The sequence below is a fragment of the Podarcis muralis genome, chromosome 17 (assembly GCF_964188315.1).
Source record: "Podarcis muralis chromosome 17, rPodMur119.hap1.1, whole genome shotgun sequence".
Lineage (NCBI taxonomy): Eukaryota > Metazoa > Chordata > Lepidosauria > Squamata > Lacertidae > Podarcis > Podarcis muralis.
In genome coordinates this window covers 13,308,299-13,327,790 of record NC_135671.1, presented here as the reverse complement: position 1 = coordinate 13,327,790, position 19,492 = coordinate 13,308,299, and the positions used below count along the sequence as shown (strand labels likewise).

Genomic DNA, 19,492 nt, shown 5'->3' with positions numbered 1-19,492 from the left:
ATGGAGGGAGCTATTCTGTGGTCCATTCCATAACCATGGTTAAGGAAGGTCCTCATTACATCTGTACTGACTCCAGATGCGCTTATGTGAAAGTGAAGAAATCTGTTCGTCTCCTCAAACACCAGTCACTACGCTCGTGGTAACAGCCAAAAACAGACAATACTTTAGGCTTGTTTCCGCAACAAGAAAATCCGCTATGTGCCCCTTAGCTGGGGCACATACATTTCCACTTTTTGTTCTAAAGTACAGTGGACACTCAGGTTGCGAACGTGATCCGTGCGGGAGGCATGTTCACAACCTGCAGCGCCGCATCTGCGTGGGTCGCGATTTGGCGCTTCTGCGCATGTGCAAAGCATGATCTAGCGCTTCTGAGCATGCGCCGAAACCCGGAAGTAACCCATTCCGGTACTTCTGGGTTCGGCGCGGTGCACAACCCGAAAATGCACAACCTGAAGTGTCTGTAACCTGAAGTACTAACAACATGGAACCCTAAAATACTCAATGAGAAAGGCAGGCAAATCAGAATATTTTACATGCCAATTATAAGGGTTGGAGTGTGAATTAGCACGGCTCTCCAACAGCTTGTTAGCATCCATTTGGATAGTGATTTGCTCATTTGGAAACTGGTTTTTTTGTTTTTTTTCTAAATCAGAACTATGTCTTTGATCAAGCTGCTTTTTTTCCCCCAGTAAAGAGAAGAATTTGATTCCTCCCTCTAGGGTTGTCGTGGTTGTTTTTTAATGGAAGCGCCTCTTACCATTAGAGTCTTCCACTTCTTCAGCGGTAGTGTGGTTCATGGAGGCATGTTGAGCATGCGAGGTTACAAGGCTGACAATGCGTGGTCTTGGTAGTGTCAGTGCCTTCCCATGCACTTTCAGGGAGTGCTCTTTCAGCTGGCTGATTGTCATGGTGGAAAATGAGCAGCAGGAGCATTTGTAGGCATGTTCACCTGGGTGAGCGAAATAACAGGCAAGTCATCAGCTCACAAGACGAGAGGTGGGGTGGGGAATAGGAAGGGAGGAGAGGGGTAGGTGGAAGGGGGCAATCTCTTTCTCCTCCTATTCAACTCAGCAGTGAGAATCCCATGGGTTCCTCCTCTGGGTAGTCCTAAAAAGAGAGTAAAATCATTTTAACTGTCCTATTTCTATTGGTCTCGGGGCCAATAGGGCCATCACAGAGGATGCTTTTGTCTCCCTGGTTGTAGCTCCTAACTGTGCACGGCAACTGGACCAGCTGGTTTTATTTGCCACAAGTAGAAGCTGCCAGCCCAAAGCTACTCTGAGGTTGCGACGGGGGGCAGTGGTGCAGAATGGACAGCTTTTGCCTGTGGCAAACAAGCCAACCTTCCAAGATTCAAGAAAGGAAACAGCTACGGTGGAAGTTGACACCACAAACACATTGTTCATGTGACATGGCTCTTAGTGGGTCATGCGGCCAATGATGTGCCCATTGCCCAATCGTGATTCGGGTCATGAGGCCATGGATGAGGAATCATAGACACCCCATTGAATTGAAAAGGCGGGTGGGTGTTGCTCATTAATGCTTTCTTTGGAAGTTGACTTGGAAGTGGAGAAATGCCCATTTATGTTTTCTTGCACGCAAGGACAGCAGCGTATATATAAAACAAACCAGAAATTTGAAAGGTTATGGCATTAGAGGATGCAGGCTGCAAACAGCTCCTCAGAAATCCCTTGCTTTACTGTTCTCTGTATATAATGCCATTGTATTTGGTATCACCCCTTTGCCATCCGTCTTCCTAACCGTTCTCTAAGAACGAGCTCTCCCCCCCCCCCCAACGTGAAACCATCTGCCAGACTGATAATCCTTGAGCTATGCAAGCCTAACACAATGAAGCAGGGCCTGGGAATGAGATGCAGCATAACCAGTGCTTGGGCCAGAGCAGGTTAACAATAAAGGACAGAACTTGAGAATGCCATTGTACAGTCAAGATTACAAAGCCAGATGGAAACTGTGCTACAGGAGCCAAAGGAAAGAAGAAAAGCCATGCAGTTAGGAACTGTGGTCCAAGCCGTAAAGAAGTTGCAAAGCAGCTTTTGGAGTGCATGTGGAAGCAGCCATGACCTGAGAAGCAAAAGTGGCCAAGACGGGGTTGTGATGTGGCACACACAGAGGAGATAGCATCCCACGTAGTGAAAATAATCTCACTTTGGAAACAGAAAGTCCTCTATCACATACTAAAGCTGGAACTGTGAAAAACCTAAACTGTATACCTTGCACCGACATGAAAGGGGACTGACCAGCATTTGTAACATTTTCTGGAGGATTGGTGAATAAATGGGAAATCATATTATTTCCTTTCTTCAGCCAGGATTGTATCCAGTGAGAGACGGCACCCAGTTTCCATGATTCCTTGTTATTCACCTTTTCTGCTTCTCCCCATGCTCCCCTCTCCACTGTGGAGAAAAGTGAATGACCGAAACAGGAGATTTCTTGGGCCGTCTGGGTCCAATCCGAATGAAAGGTTGGGTCCCATAGGGCAGGGAGATCCTACATTCAAATAAATGGATCTCAGTCCTTCACTTCTCCATGAGAGGGGCATGAGAAGGTCAATGTGAGGCTGTGCACAGAGGGTGAGCCCTGCTTCTGGTCCTTCCTTGGACAGAAGGACCATGGACCCGAATATGTACATGGGCCACTGGCCACAACAAAGGAAGTGTGTTATCGAGTGTTATAAGCCAAATTAATGCCTTTTAAAAACTCTGATTTAAGGGGACTGTATTTATCAACCATCCTATGTGATGATGATAATGGGACAGCACAGATCGCTTGATACGGAAAAGCTCACAGACGCCCAAGTCCACAGCAGTATATTTAGTGTGGTTCATAGCGCCCTCTGGGTTTGTGCACAAAAGAGAGGTTCCAAAAAGAGATGCATGATTTGCTTATGAAGGAGAAAGCCAAAGGAGACTCTTAAAGCAAGCATCAAACCAATTAACTTGGGGCGATGAAATGGCTCTAAAATATTTAACTAAGCATAACAAACACCACCGCTTCCTTTCCAGAAAACAGATGAGTTGGTCAGTGCAGGAATTCAAAAAAAAAAGAAGGGGGAAAAAAGGATTGCAGACAGCTGAGGCAGGATTGGGAAGATGCCGTTTGGAATCAACAGAGAAAGCAGCAAAGAGGAAAGATCCAGCCCCACAAGGGTAGGCTGAGGATTCCTGTTTTCCAATAGCAATGCATACCCCAAAATACATTTAATTGGGTCACAGCAGGCCTCAAGCCCCGCTGCCTTTCCTCTCGTTTGTGTCACCCACAGGCAAGTGGCACCTACACACATAAAGTAGGGCCCACAAATCTTCCCTATTCACCACCCACCATACTTATTCCTGTTTCTGTTGGTGAAACATCCCACTTAGTTGGGCCTATGCATGTTACAGTCAAGCCCATTACAAAGGCAAACTGGGTCGCAGGGTGAATACAGGCAAACTGGGCAGTGGGTGAGTAAAATAAACCCCACTGGCCCCACTGGTTGTTGCACAAATGCCTTTTCATGCTCACATAAACTGGGTTTATGTTACTTCATCTACGGACTGCTGCCGTTAGCTGCCCGTGCCAAAGCATACCCTACTACCATACCATACTACGCTCAGAATTTTGTAAGATTCTCTCTACCATTTAAAGCAGCAACAACCTTGTCCAAACTTAACAAATCAGAAAAAAACAACACAGTGAAGTATAATAATCAATCGTTATTCTGCAGATTGGCGGAAATGACTGGGGAGAAAGCGGCAACACACTTTAAGTTATGAAACTGACGACAACAACAACAACAAAAACAACGAAGAAAAGAAAAAAAGTAATGACAGCAGGCCAAATGAAGAAGCCAAAGTGCAGCTATACATTTCAACCCAAGAGATTTTAATCCAACTGATCCAAGTTGTTTGCATCAGAACAGAAATGGGAATGCTATGTCAACAGCAAAACGTTTGTGCTTTCCCCTGAAAGATTTCAAATGACAATGCAGTATCTGGACATTTCCCAGTTCAGCCAAATGAAACTAACCCTGAGCTATATTATGTGCATGCATTAGCTGAAATGAATAGTCCCGCTGGATCAGAAGAAGGGGCCATCCAGCCTAGCATTCCGTTGGCCAACCAATATCCCATGAAGCTTTAGATGCAAGATGTGAAAGCATTTTGTCCTGAGCACCTGCTAATTCAGAGGCAGAATGACTTGGCATGTCAGGGATGGGGAATCTGTAGCTCTCCAGATATAGTGGGGCTGCAATTCCTATCAACTCCAGTCACCAATACCAGGGATTATGGGAGATGTAGTCCAACAATACCTGGAAGACCACTGATTCCCTATTCCTGCTGTATATGAAAGGTCCATGTAGGCTTACTGCCATTGATGTATTCCCCACATTATTTTGTTTAACCTTAGGCTAGTGGCTTTTATTAAAGGATTAATAAATCCACCCTGCACTGAGTAAAAATAGTACTTCTTGTTGATCTTGAACCTGCGGAAAGTTCTGTACATATGAGACAGAAGGGGGGGTGTCTCTCTTTATCCTTCCTCTCCATGTCTTTCATAACTTTATATTTAGTTGGAACAAAAAAAAATGCCACCAACTGGTTTACAGCTGTGATTCGTTTCATGAATAGTTTGAAGAAAGAAACAGCTAAGGCAGAAGGACCCTGCTATGCAAACTTCTGTACTAACTACCAAACTACTTCAGAAGGACCAAGTGATACTGTGAAATCACACTACCCCAATGTTTTGAAATGCATGCCTTCAAGAATGATTGTTACGTGATTTAATAAAGCTTGTGGACTGTGTATGAGTGTTTATAGACCATAGGAGCCCCATCCATTAATTTTAAATGTTATTGTTGGAGTAACGTAATTTAAATAATTGACTTATGGGGAGTTAAGGACAAGATGTGACACATTCAGTAAAGAAAATTCAGCATGTCCTGTTCTCTAACAAATTTGGAAGAGTTAACACTAAGCTAATGGACATTGGGAACAGCCCAAGAACATACAGCCTCCCAGGAAGACATCCCCACTACCCCTAAAATCTGCCCCACCCCCCCGACAAAACCAAGAACGCTCCAGGAATACTTGACAGAATTGCTACATATGGGAGATGTACACAACATCGATGCCAATAAATAGCCAATAAGTTTATCATAATACTGAGAACCACAAGAACTGGACTTGACACAGATACAGTTACGAATGATAACATGCTCGAACAACACGTTGGCATCAATATATAAAAGAACAACAACAACCAACCCACACTTTAAATGTTAAATGGAACTGCATGAAGCTTCTCACCTTTATCTTTGAAATGGGCGCTGCTACAGAACTCAACAAAAATACTGCTGTTGTTTAGCTAAGAAGTTATGCCTCTTTAGTGGAAAGCCGATCAGAGCTTTTGGGTTTTGAAATGAATACCAAAGTTCCTAATAAATCAGGTACCTAAACTGAACTACCTTCAGGCTACAAGGTTGCTAATGAAGACCATGGTCAAAAATTACTATCCATTAATTTCCCACCAAACACACCCATCCATGAAGCTCTCTTCTGCTGCTGTAGGAAGTTTAGGTTCCAGGGAACACGAAACCTGCCTCTCTAGTTCTGATTCTTAGCAGAGCTGAGCCAAACCAGGACAGCCGAGTTACATAAATACTTTTGAACCCATCAAAAAGTTCTCCTTCCTTTGTAGAGGTGGGGGAGAAGATGCTCAAAGAGGCACTTGTAGGGGGAGAAGGGGTGCATCCCAGTTGCCCTGGCCAACCAGGGTGACACTCCTTGTTTGGAAACACTGCAGCAATGAAGGCACTGCAATGCAACAAAACAGGGAGAAGCAGCCAAAGTGTGCACCAGGAATGCATATCAGGATGAGCTACTAGAGTCTCTTGGAACACACATTTGGATGTGCATGAAAACACGCATTCAAGCACACATTCCACTGTTCTCCGTGACATGTGTGTCTGAATGTACATTCCGGGGTTCATCCTAATGTGAGCTCCACTGTGACTCCATTTGCTCTCACTGAAGTAGACATGACATCGTTACATTCACCCTGGGATCCCTGATTGGCTAGAAGCACATCGTGGAAGAAGCCCTTTGTGGTTCTTTGAAATAAATAAAATAGTGCAAAGCAGCGAGGTATTTTTGCAGGGGCATGGAGAATGGCTGCGCACGGGTTGAAATAGAGCATGGGGGAAAATGAAAGATAATCCCCTTTCAGGATGATTTCCCTACTCTTTGAAAGCATGCATTTCATCTAAAAATGTTTGAAGGTGAAAATTTGACACAGCTCTCCCTTGCCACAGTGCTCAATGCATTTGCCTCGCAAACGTCTTCCAGAAAGCCTTACCCTTAAGACTTGAAAAGGAATCTCAAAAGCATTCCTTCTACTTCTTTCTCTGCTTCCCGCCCCAATGGCAGATTAATTTATGGGCCTGATTTCCAACCCGGCTTGCTGTTCTGACCTGCCAATTTGGGATCACCTCTTCACCTAATGTGATTGGCCCAAATCCAAGTTCAGTTCTGCTCAACGTAATGTTGCCTTAACTTCAACATTGCACCTACACCTTTCTCCTGATTGGGTTGAACGCACACTCCAAGGCAATAAAATGATTTAAAAAAATGACAAGCTGTCTGATTAACAGCAGCAATAGCTGCAAGGGTGGGGGGAAGGAGAGATGCTTTAGAGACCTTCTTCACCATGAAATGGAGGAATAAGACTTACCAGCATGAGCTTTGAGTAGGTGAGTTTTCAGCCGGCTGTTATAGGAGGACTTGAAAGGGCAGAGTTTGCAGCGGAATGGTTTATGATGTCCATGGTGGGCTTGCATATGGCGATCCAAACTTTGTCAAGGGAGAAGCAGCAATGAGAAGCAAAAGGAAAGAAGGGGAAATTGTGAATCATTTTTTCAGCTGAAAACTGGGTGGCACTTGAATGTAAGACTTCTTTGACTTAACACTGGCAGAAAGAAGCGTGGCGGAGAAATCTGCGTGAGATACAAGCCAACAAAAGCCAAACTGGGTTGTATCTGGTTCATGTCTTGCACCCAATGATTATGGCAAGTAGGCGCAACAATTGATAAAGCCAAGGATATAAAATCATAAGGGGGGGGGGAGCTTGCTTTGAAGATGACTTAGCAGGCTAATGTCAGGACTAATAAAGGAGCAAAACCAAAATATAGCTACCAGATCCTCTTAGCTTGCTCTAAAAACTCAGAAACAACCTGGGTTTTCCCCCCCTAACGTTCAGTTGAAATTAACCCTCCTGTAAACAAACTCATTCTATCTATAAATACTTCTTTCCAAGCCTGCAACTCAAATAATATTAAAACAAATGTCAGTTTCAAACGTTCACTTGTGCTGCAAACCGAAAAGTTGAACATGTATCTGGGAAAACAAATAGGTAGAATTTTGAAATGTTGAAAAACAGCAACTTTCCCCCATCCTTTTATATCCAGTCCAAATGTGCCTGCAGTGTGTTCATATGAGGAAAAGAGGAAGTCGAGTCTCCATAGCTAATCTCTATGCAAATACGCAGTAACTTCAAGAGCTCTCCCCTTTTTATCTGACTGGCCATTGTTCATTCATTTTAATATTTATCAGTTGAAATAAGAATATTCAGCAGGTGGTTGAGAAGTTCCTGCTTTCTGCCACGAGAAAAAGGTCTGTGCCTATTTGTGTGAGGGAGCACATTTTCTTAGCAGAGACACCGTCACAATGCTTACCAATAAAGAGCACATTTCCTAATGCAAGCAAATAAAGATATCCATGGTGAAATTATTGCTATCAGAGCAGAACCAGCCTGCAAAAAAATTGATAAATCTGCCTTCGCTGGACTAGATTACAATAAATTCAGCTGAGTGTCTTGCTTCCAACAGCAGCAAGCCAGACACGTTTCCTGCATGGCCACCCAGCCTTTCTGGCCCAATCGTTCCCCAGGCAACCCACATGACAGATTCCCCTCTCCCTCCCCAGCCCTGCTATTTTGCCTAATAGGCTAGACTGGTTGGTGTCATCCCTCCCTCCCTCCCATTTGTTCACACTGCAAGGCCTGCCCCCAGGCAACCCAAGAAAAATCAGCTGCAAGAGGGTTGGGGGCCACTGCCCCTGATTTCACCGCGTTCCCTGCCCCATCAGAGTGCCACCCCCCAGGCCAAAAGAAGTCAGATCCTACTAGGGTGCGAGAAAGGGATTCCCATCTGTCAATCGGAAATAAAGAAACGACACGCAGGCCAATTGCAAAACCTTTACTGAGCAGCTTTTAGGATGGTTGATCCCGGCAAGGAAAGACACATAGAGGGGGTGGGGTTGCCAACCAGTCGCCCCAGCAGGGCTCCTGTGCCTTGAGCAGCAGCTTGGTGGGCAGCAGGCACCAGTTTCAGGTGAGGGACACCTTCACCTGTTCCTTAACGGTTTGCCATGGAGCTACAGGTGTTTCCGTTCCTCCACAGGGGAACAGGTGGAAGCATCCTGGACACTGCTCCTGGTCACGTCCCCTTCTGCACAGAACGCTGTGTGGGATAAATCCTGCACTTGTGGGAAGCAGCCTGTAGAAAAGCAGGAGACACAAGAGAATTCAGAGCAGTAGTCACACACACAAATCTACTGGATGCATGGCAGATGTTTGTAAAGAAGCGATAGGGAAGGAGGAGCGGTGCCACAACCTGGCTGTTGAGCCAGCGCTTCTTCCAAAGCCTCATCCCTTCACTGAAAGGGAGGTTGCAGAGACTTTATTACCCCCTTGGGGTTTGCAGTGAAACACGGCTGTTTCGCTCTATGCACCGAAGGAAAAAGTGCTGACGTATGTTTGGACGGCTGTAGCAAGGCTCGGAACGGGGTGCCCGGCCAAAAAAAATAAAAAAAATTACCTGCGTGTGGGGATGAGGGCCTCCCGTGCATGTGTGAGACACTTCTCCCCACTGCACCATTGAGGCAATGGCAAATAGGTTGGGAGAAACATGGGAGACAGCAGGTATGTGTCCCTCACCCTTCCCTTGCTTACCTGAGTTGGGTGCTCTGTCCTGCCGTTCTCATTGTGTTGAGTGAGTCTTCTTGATGTGTCTGGAGTCCCAAGGTGAGGTACCTGCTAAAGAGTTCTAGGCACAGAAGCATTAGCAGTGTCAAGTCCCCATGTGTATTCTGAACAGTTTTGTGTGAAGTGTCCTTTCTTTATAATTTCCCATTGCCAGAACCTTGTGAGCTCTTAGGGTGCATGGCGAGTGCTAGAGAGTTATAGCCTCATGCCATGCATCTCATCATCTGAGTTTTGGGGTTTTATATACTGGGTGTTGGTGTGCTGTAACTGGGTGCCGAGTCCCGCAATACACTATGCTCTGTTGCGGTGACCTAGAAGGGACAGTTTTCCAGAGATGGAAAGAAGATAAAAGTCCCTACCAGAGAAGAATGGCTGATGAAGTTGGTGGACTATGCCAGGAAGAGCAAAATTTTAATAAAGAATGGGCAAAAATTATAGCTTCTATTAAAGACGACTGTAAACAGTTAAAATCATTAGTAGGATTGTAATATCACACACGGGTGGCGCTGTGGGTTAAACCACAGAGCCTAGGACTTGCCGATCAGAAGGTCGGCAGTTCGAATCCCCGTGACGGGGTGAGCTCCCGTTGCTCGGTCCCTGCTCCTGTCAACCTAGCAGTTCGAAAGCACGTCAAAGTGCAAATAGATAAATAGGTACCACTCCGGCAGAAAGGTAAACGGCGTTTCCGTGTGCTGCTCTGGTTTGCCAGAAGCGGCTTAGTCATGCTGGCCACATGACCCGGAAGCTGTACGCCGGCTCCCTTGGCCAATAAAGCGAGATGAGCGCCGCAACCCCAGAATCGGTCACGACTGGACATAATGGTCAGGGGTCCCTTTACCTTTAATATCACTTGTAGTTTAATGGTGAATTTTTGATATAATGGAGATTTGGATCATCATAAAAGATGCAGGAGGAAATGATTAATAATGAATAAAGCCCTAAACGGCCTCAGTCCAGTAGACCTGAAGGAGTGTCTCCATCCCCATCATTCTGCCTGGACACTGAGGTCCAGCACTGAGGACCTTCTGGTGGTTCCCTCACTGCGAGAAGCCAAGTTACAGGGAGCCAGGCAGAGGGCCTTCTCGGTGGTGGCACCTACCCTGTGGAACGCCCTCCCACCAGATGTCAAAGAGAAGAACTACCAGACTTTTAGAAGACATCTGAAGGCAGCCCTCTTTAGGGAAGCTTTTAATGTTTAACAGACCACTGTATTTTAATACTCTGTTGGAGGCCGCCCAGAGTGGCTGGGGAAGCCCAGCCAGATGGACAGGGTATAAATAATAAATTCTATTCTATTCTATTCTATTCTATTCTATTCTATTCTATTCTATTCTATTCTAATGAGACCCACAAAGGGGAGGATGGAAGTCCAGGAGATGCCTTAGAATCTTGTTTTTATAATTTATGTTCAATATACGATTGTGAAATTTTAAATGAAAAACCAAATAAATAAAACTTTTTTTAAAAAAAGAAGGGGTAGTTGTCAATGTATTCCCCCCCTCCCATTGAAATTTTGTGCACAGTGTCTGGGAATGGTGTCGCATTGCCAACAGGACTGTGGCCATGAACTGAAGCAGTATAGATGTGGACTAACCATGTGCTTCTTCCCTGTGCTCCCCACATCCCACCCGTGACTCTCATCTCCCAGTTCAGCCATTCCTTTGGCGTATCTTCACACTGGTGAAATGGCTCTGCCAGTGGAGTCTGCACCAGCTTATCCAAGGTGTTTTGCCAGCATAGCAGGGCTCCCACAGAATCCTATCGTTCCCCAGTTGCTATATCTTCAGTGCAGGATTTCACCCTGCCCTATTTATTTGATATCGTGTAGATTATACTGGAATGTTTTAGTCTTGCAGCCTCTTAAATTCCTACTGCGAAAGTAACATGCAAGTTTCTCTTGGTGTGTGTGCTGCTGTTTTTATTCCAGGAATTGTCCATTATTTGGTAAACCAATTTGAAACTTGGAAGAAATGATTTTCTCATCCCAGAATCAATATAGACAGCAAGGATTACATCATAAGCTCTGCATTTCACATTTCTTGTTATTTAACAAGACGAGGGTGGGGGGAGCTGAAATTGATCAGAATTCAGAGTCCTAATTTGTAGTATCTCATCAACTGCTTGCAAACGATATAAAGAAAATATATAGCTTACAAAAACATAAAAGGGTTAATGTACAGCTTGGGAAAGTGTATTAATTTAATCACTATAGGGTAACGGCTTCAATTTATTGCATCAAAATATTAAAGATTCAGTAAGTTCACCATACTAAGAAGGTGAACTGTTGAGTGATGTTCTGAGAGTACTGTGAATGTTATTTCCAACATAGGAAGATGCTCTCTACATGCCAGTGCGAAGGCCATCCTAAATTATTTTTTTACAAGACTTTTAAAGAAAAAGAATTTTAAAATTTTTAAAAATGCTCTGAAGGTTGGAAGGAGGGGGAGATGTTAAGGTTCAGTGTCTTAAAACACATTTTATGTGTGTGTGTGTGTGTGAGAGAGAGAGAGAGAGAGAGAGAGAGAGATAGAGAGATAGAGAGAGGGGGGGGGGGACTGATGCAATTTTATCCCTGTCCCTCTGTAAATGCAGCCCCCTAGTGGTTCCATGTTTCTGTTCAGAAGAGAGATTCCTATCTTTTCACCCAAGAGAGAAGCCAGGATGGACTTGACAGAATTGTGAGGAAGTGTGAAGAGGTTCAGAGGAGAAAACCCATTAATAAATAAGCAGTGCAGAGAAGGACTATGGAAAGAGACAGAGGAAAAACCCAGCCCTCCAGCATTTCACATATTAAAACAGGGTCGCTTGTATTCTTTTAAATTACCCACATTCTTGTACCAAAAGCCATTGACTGAGCACATACATGCAAATAATGTAAACTGAACATAGCAATCTACTTTTATTTTAAAGAATGGCTCTGGTTTTCTCTGCTTTTGTTATCATTTGCAACTCACACACATTTACCAGCGTTTAGTATTTGGGTCAGCGTTCGCAATGAATGAGTGGGAAGGAGGCAGTTCACTGGCACTCGGGGTCATTTAAATACTTTTTATAAATAAATATAACTGCTAAATCTATTCATCAGCCTGCTGTCCATACCATTAGACTCAACAATTCAGCGCTTCTCTCCCCCGCCCCAGGGGATATTGAAGGATACGTACTACCAGCACTTCTCTTTTTTGTTGTTAAAAAGTGTGGCACTTAATGTAACAACTTCACAATGAGTACCGGCACCTATTTTTCTAGAAAAAAAATTAGCACTGCTCACATTATCTAGCATCTTGCATCTAGTTTATATGAGGAGCACAAACTGGAAAGGTAGATACAGTGGTACCTCGGGATGCGAACGGGATCCGTTCCGGAGCCCCATTTGCATCTAGAAGCAAACGTAACTAGCCACAGCACGTCTGTGCGCGTTGCTTTTCGTCGCTTCTGCGCATGCGGTCATTTTGAGCGCCTGCGCATGCACGAGCAGCGAAACCCGGAAGTCACGCGATCCGTGACTTCCGGGTTGCCGCGGAGTGCAACTCAAACGTGCTCAACATGAAGCATATTCAACCCGAGGTATGACTGTATCTCTCAAAGGTGTTCTATATCTCAAATATGTAAATGTTGTACTTCCTAATTTTAAATAATAAAATTATTATTTTATTACCACACTGAGAGCCAGTGTGGTAATAAATTTTATTATTACCACACTGAATTATATAATTATAATTTTATTATTACCACACTGAGAGCCAGTGTGCTGTAGTGGTTAAGAGCAGTAGTCTTGTAATCTGGGGAACTGGGTTCGAGTCTCCGCTCCTCCACATGCAGCTGCTGGGTGACCTTGGGCCAGTCACACTTCTCTGAAGTCTCTCAGCCCCACTCACCTCACAGAGTGTTTGTTGTGGGGGAGGAAGGGAAAGGAGAACGTTAGCCGCTTTGAGACTCCTGAAGGGGAGTGAAAGGCGGGATATCAAATCGAATAAAAAAATAAAATAATACATTGTCAATTAAAAATATTAACTCCTTCCATTTCTCTACAAATGCATTCAAAAGTGAATTTATCCTAAATATTAAGTGACGAGGCAACAAGTGTGCCTGATGATACTTTAGCAAACCTTCCTCTTCTGTCAGCAAGATGGGTAAGACTCTACTTAATATTTCCACCACAACCCCTTGGACACACGAGACCTCAGGGTTAATTTTAGACATATATTACAGATACCAAATGCTAGAAAAGCCTACATTTTCCTAATTCCACCCCTCAAAGGCAGGGGGGGGGAGTTTCCCATACTTTTAGACTGTATTTTCATTCAAAGAAAATTATTTCCATATGCAGCGTTCTGTGACAAAAGTCCTAGGCTGGTTCAGAGCCACTGATTGAACACAGCAGGGGGTGAGGAAACTTTGGGGGCCTGCATACCAGGGGTGGGCCGGCACGCGGGTGGCGCTGTGGGTTAAACCACAGAGCCTAGGACTTGCAGATCAGCAGGTCGGTGGTTCGAATTCCAGCGACGGGGTGAGCTCCAGTTGTTCGGTCCCAGCTCCTGCCAACCTAGCAGTTCGAAACCACGTCAAAGTGCAAGTAGATAAATAGGTACCACTCTGGCGGGAAGGTAAACAGTGTTTCTGTGCGCGGCTCTGGTTCTCCAGAAGCAGCTTAGTCATGCTGGCCACATGACCCAGAAGCTGTACGCTGGCTCCCTCGGCTAATAAAGCGAGATGAGCGCCGCAACCCCAGAGTCGGTCATGACTGGACCTAAAGGTCAGGGGTCCCTTTACCTTTACCAGTGGTGGGCAAAGCCAATGGCCAAGTGTGCAAGGACGCCCCCTTTTTCTTCCCTTCATCCACATTCATTCTCTCTCTCTCTCTCACTCACACACACACACACACACACACACACACACAGCCCCCCCAAACAAACAGCATCTCCCCAGATTTCCATCCTCTGCTCACTCCCAGCCAACCTACTTTGCTTCTACATGCCTCAATTATCTTTAGATGACACAGCAGACAATTTCACAGAGGTGAACCTGTCAACTTGATCCAGAGCCGACTCAGCTCTTTATCCCAGAGATCGGGAAACTCCAGAAAGACAAAGGAAGAAGTAGGTAAAGAACTGCTCTGCCCTACTTTCTTCCTCAACTCGATGGGACTTTTCAAGGCTGAAATAGACATCCAGGCTGCTATTCCTCAGTCTAGAAAAAGTCCACACAAGTGAGGCAGGAAGCGGAGACTTTTGGGGGAACCATTGGGGACTCCCCAGAAAGTTGCTTGCGGGCTGTGGATTGGCCCAAAAGTGGAATACCAGGAAAGGAGGAGGGAAACCAGTTCACCTGCTGTAAAAACAAGTGTTGGTCTTTTTCACCAGAGTGGTTCCCACTCTGCTTTCAGGGAAAGGTGAAGATCATTCTGTTCTGGTTGCTACTAGCATCTAACATCCCCCGTCCCAAGCAAGCCTACTCAGACCTAACTCCTGCTCTGTTCAATGAGGTTCACTCCCTAGTACGTGTGTTTGGGACTGCAGCTTAAATATGGCTTCTTCTACTTCACTGTCCAGGCCTCTGCACCGGGCACACAATGAAATGATGGTAGTACAGTGGTACCTCGGGTTAAGAACTTAATTCGTTCTGGAGGTCCGTTCTTAACCTGAAGCACCACTTTAGCTAATGGGGCCTCCTGCTACCGCTGCATGAATTCTGTTCTCATCCTGAAGCAAAGTTAACCCAAGGTACTATTTCTGGGTTAGCAGAGTCTATGTAACCTGAAGCGTATATACCACTGTATTCTGAGAGCAATAAGGCAGGCATGAATCCAGTTGCCTGCTTTTAAAGAGATCCAGCACTGACAACTCAATGGTGACACTGTGCGCAAACAGAGTAGAGCGGGGAAAGGCTCAGATTGGGGCGATGTGGTCAGGGGTGGAGGGAGGCAAAGGCATCTACTTCAAAGAGATAAATAACTGCCCCACATTCTCTCTTGTTCCCATCATGGACATTTTTGCAGTGAGTGGTTTATCCTGTAAAGAATGGCAAAAAGTTGTAGAGGCCCAAACATCTGTACTGTCAGTTCAATGCATGAATCTCTACAGTTACAACGCGCCCCACTTCCCCGCCAAAGCACACATTTTCATGTTAAGAACAGGTAGATCGAGAGGGCAAAAAAGGGGGGAAGGAACTGTTCACAGATACAAAATCTCATTCCCCAAATCATAGCAACAATAAGTTTGCAATGAAGCCAACACCTAACAGACCACAACCCAACATCATGGGTTTAAGTGTCTCCCAAACTCTGGGCTAGAGTTTGGGGGCACAACGTGTGTTGTCTTCAGTTTGTGTACCCTGGAACAGTGATTCATAGAGTCATAGAATTGTGAAGCTGGAAGGTACCACGAGGGTCATCTAGTCCAACCCCCTGCAATGCAGGAATCTTTTTGCCCAGTGTGGCACTCGAACTCACAGCCCTGAGATTAAGAGTCTCGTGCTTCTCCAATTGAGCAATCCCAGCAATTACTGTTAAATTTGCGGCGTATCCCAGCTCGAAGGGCCAATTTGAAAATAATTCATTTATTTATATACATTTGCCTACTGAAAGCAAACACAGCTCTTGGGTCACGTTCTCTCAGATATGATACACATTTGTGAGACAACCAATCATATACTTTATTTATTATTCTTTGATGCAAGGTGCGCAGCACATTGACTCAGGCGTGTGACAGACTTGCTCCCTAGCATGGATCCTCGGTGGGGCCACTTGGCGGCCAATCTTTGAAAACCATAAATGAATAGGGGAATGTTGGTTTTAACTGAGACTGAAATTTGCTTTGCAGGTTTGATATACCATTTATGTAATTATACAACTGGAAATTAAGATAAATAAGAGGGAAAACAAAGAATTTGGAGAAATAAAATGAGATGCAAGAAATTATGGGGGAGTAAATTGGAATTCAGGACAGGGGTGGGGGGAGTCTATATTGTATTCTTGGAAAAGTATTGAATATATGAATTATTGTGATTATAAAATTTGAAAAATTGTGTGTGTGTATAAATATATAAATAGAGAGAGAGAGATTGAAATTTGCAATAGGATGTTGAGAGTCTGGTGTGCATCTGATTTCTGTCCTACATTTTGAACTATATATCTCTCTGCAGATGAAGTCTGGAGACTTAAAACAAATTGTCACGATTCCTACATACGTAACTGGCAGGCCACAGTGAAAAACTTGCTATTCCGAGTTGGCAATGCCCATCCAATATCAGTGCATCAAGAAAACAATACATGCTTCTGTGTGGATATAGAATCCCGCCTTTTAGCACACAGGCAAGTGCTAACTGAATGGTGAGCAGAAGAAATGGTAAAACAATATAGACTTACTTGTGCCTGAAAGCAGAGACAAAGGAGCAATACTGGCAGCTGTACTTGTCTTCGCGAGTAAACATGGCCAATGCCAAGTGACTCCTCTCGTGCGATCGTAGACCCTGCATAGACATCAAAACCCGGTCACACTGGCTGCAGTGGTAGCCACCAGGCCTGGTTTCATCTTCCAGTGATGGTCCAGATTCAGCTTCTGCAAGTTCCACAGTGGAAACACTGCCAGGGTCTTTGGGTCCCTCAACACCCTCCAAGAAAGCTGCATTTGAGGGATCTTCAGCTTCCTGCTAAAAGAGACACATATCCCCCCCAAAGCCATCAATTCTCTCTCCCTTCTGCCCTATAGTTTACTATTAAATCTATGGAAGTCTATGGTTTTCCTCTAATAGCAGAACCTCTACAACCCCAGCTAGGAGCAGGTTCTCAAAAATAAAATAAAATAAAAATATCACTGAACTCACAAATGAAAAAGATGTCTCTAAAAGCAGTGTTTCCCAAACTTGAGTCTCCGGCTGTTTTTTTGGACTACAACTCCCATCATCCCTAGCTAGCAGAAGTGGTGTTCAGGGATGATGGGACTTGTAGTTCAAAAACAGCTGGGGACCCAAAGCTTGGGAAACACTGTTCTAAAGAAACAAGCATCCTGACTGCATTGGTGGCTGACAGTGCTGCTGGAGCACATCGTTTTCCAAGATTGCCAATAATTTTTTTCCCCGTAGCAGCTCCCTCTGTCAGATGGAAACAACGCGAATTCTAAGGAAATGCCAACCTTCCTTATAAAATGCTTGCTCTCCTTCTTTCAGCTTACTGGTCTAACTCTGGCACAAAACTGTACAGCTCATGCTCTATTTTTTAAAAAATGAGAATGGCGTAAATGTTTTCCCCCCTCCTCATTTGCTTCAAATGCAGCTATGCACTGTCAACTACTAGCCTATGAAGAGCTTTCCAAGATAAAGTAACGTAATCTCTTTCGTTGCGTGATATTTGAAAGGCCACCTTCTCCCTTACAGCAGACAGACCCTCTGCAGCAACAAAATGTATACACTGGTACCTTGGTTCTCAAACTTAATCCATTCCGGGAGTCCGTTCGACTCCCAAAGCCGTTCGAAAAACAAGGCGCGGCTTCCGATTGGCTGCAGGAGCTTCCTGCACTCAAGCGGAAGCCGTGTCGGACGTTCGGCTTCCGAAAAACTTTCGCAAACCGGAAGACTTACTTCCGGGTTTGCAGCGTTCGGGAGCCAATTTGTTTGACAGCTAAGCCGTTCGGGAACCAAAGTACCCCTGTATTGTGCATAAGCTATGCAAACTGAGCGAACCAGTATGGTTTCTTTTATTTGCTTAATAAATCTGCTTCAGCTCGCTGAAGAGTTATAGGAGGCACTGATGCTTTGCCCCAGAACACCAGGAAACCTTATGCCATCAACTCTCTGGCTCCTGAAAGTTCATCCGGCATTGCTATATGTGAAGATCCGCAGGTGATCGCCTCAGGCGAACGGCTAATAGGACTAGGCCTTTAAGAAGGCCCAAACCCACCTCTATAGGAGCCAGGGATACACTTCAGTCAAGCCATCCAAGAGAGCAGTGGGGCAGGGGACAGCTGCTGCTACCTAACACTAATGAAGAACAGTTTGGCACTCCTGAGCTTAAATAGCCTAGAGCAGTGGTGGCCAAACTCGGCCCTCCAGGTGTTTTGGGACTACGACTCCCATCATCCCTAGCTAACAGAACCGGTGGTCAGGGATGATGGGAATTGTAGTCCCAAAACACCTGGAGGGCCAGGTTTGACCATGCCTGGCCTAGAGGCAACCATCAAAGGCTTGGAGGTGCGGGGAGAGAGAGAGGAGATTGGCTAGCAAGCCAAGGCTGGTCTAAGGGACAATTGGCTCTTAGCTGCCCCCCTGCCAGCAGGAATGTACATGTGGTCTGAGAAGGGGCTTCCCCCGTCACCCGGCCCTTGAGGAAGCTGGGGGACTACGGTGGCTGCCTTGGGAGAAGACCACAGAAAAGAGCGTGGAAAGTGCTGAAGACCTTGAGAAGGAATTATTATTATTCTGGCATTGTGTAGGCAAGATGTATTGCCTGGGGAAAGTAGAGAAAGCCTGGAACAAGGGCTAAAGCCTCCGTAAAGCTAGAGATTCTGCACTCTTGTCAATCCTACTGATAACTGGAGCTCACAATGGAGCCCATTTCCCCGTGGTTCAAGGGGGATTCCCCCGCATTAGGGTTAACCTGTGCATTTTCAAGCATAGCTTCAATCCTAACAGGGACCAGAAAGCGGCTTTTAAAAAAAGGGAAAGGGAAACTGATTTTCAAAAGGAAGCTGAATTCTGCAGCATACACCTGGACTTGCATACACAGCTTGTACACCTCCACTTTAACTGTTAAGTACACTGACTTTTACAAACGTGCTCCCCAATACTCTTTTTTTATTAAAAAAAATATTGTTCTGATTTGCTGTTGTACTTTTTTATTTTTAAAGCGATCTTTAGAAAAGTACAAGAGCAAATCGGAATTAAAAATACCCTTTTGCTCAAGAGTCTAGACCATCTGTTCTAAAAAAGAAAAAATATTCCCATGCATCGGGGGGGGGGGGGTGACTTGTGATCTAGGAAACAAGTTAACACTGAATCCAATAAAAAGAACAAGCAGTTTTTTAAATAATAATAAAAAATTAACTGTGGTAATGTGGTGCCAGCGCCAGAAAACACTGTCAATTGGCCCATTTTCCTCTTAATGCAATTATGCCTTTAGTCCCCAAACTATTCTCTCACCTTGACTGCAGCAGACACCGAGGAGCCATTCCCGTACTGAACGTGCTTACGAAGATGGTTGCAGATAGCGCGAAGGGTTGGATGAACTTCCACACAAAATTTACACTTGTAGCCCACCACTTTCCTCTCCTTCAGTTTTGAAACTTCTTCCACATTACCAAAAGGCTGTAAGGCAACAATTGGAAACTTAAAAAGCGGTTTCTTTCCTGAAACAAATTTAAATAGGTTTCTAAACAAGCAACGCAAATAAAATTTGGAATAGTATGCTTATTACACAATGAGGAAGCCACTGGGGCAGCACTGTTTCATCTAAAGGCTGACG

At 44.8% G+C, this 19,492-nt stretch overlaps 1 protein-coding gene across 10 annotated transcripts in view; it reads right to left on the bottom strand.

Annotated features, from left to right (window-relative positions):
* Window positions 1-19,492, bottom strand: part of ZNF462 (zinc finger protein 462) — a 145,877-nt gene that overhangs the window by 47,793 nt on the left and 78,592 nt on the right. For 3 of the 10 annotated variants that reach the window (XM_028711706.2, XM_028711705.2, XM_028711707.2), the window contains 4 exons: window positions 19,171-19,335; window positions 16,403-16,686; window positions 6,730-6,848; window positions 758-949 (listed from right to left, as the gene is read on the bottom strand). In XM_028711706.2, the coding sequence (XP_028567539.2) occupies window positions 758-949; window positions 6,730-6,848; window positions 16,403-16,686; window positions 19,171-19,335 (760 nt within the window). The other 7 variants (XM_028711708.2, XM_028711709.2, XM_028711711.2 and 4 more) reach the window with 7 other exon arrangements.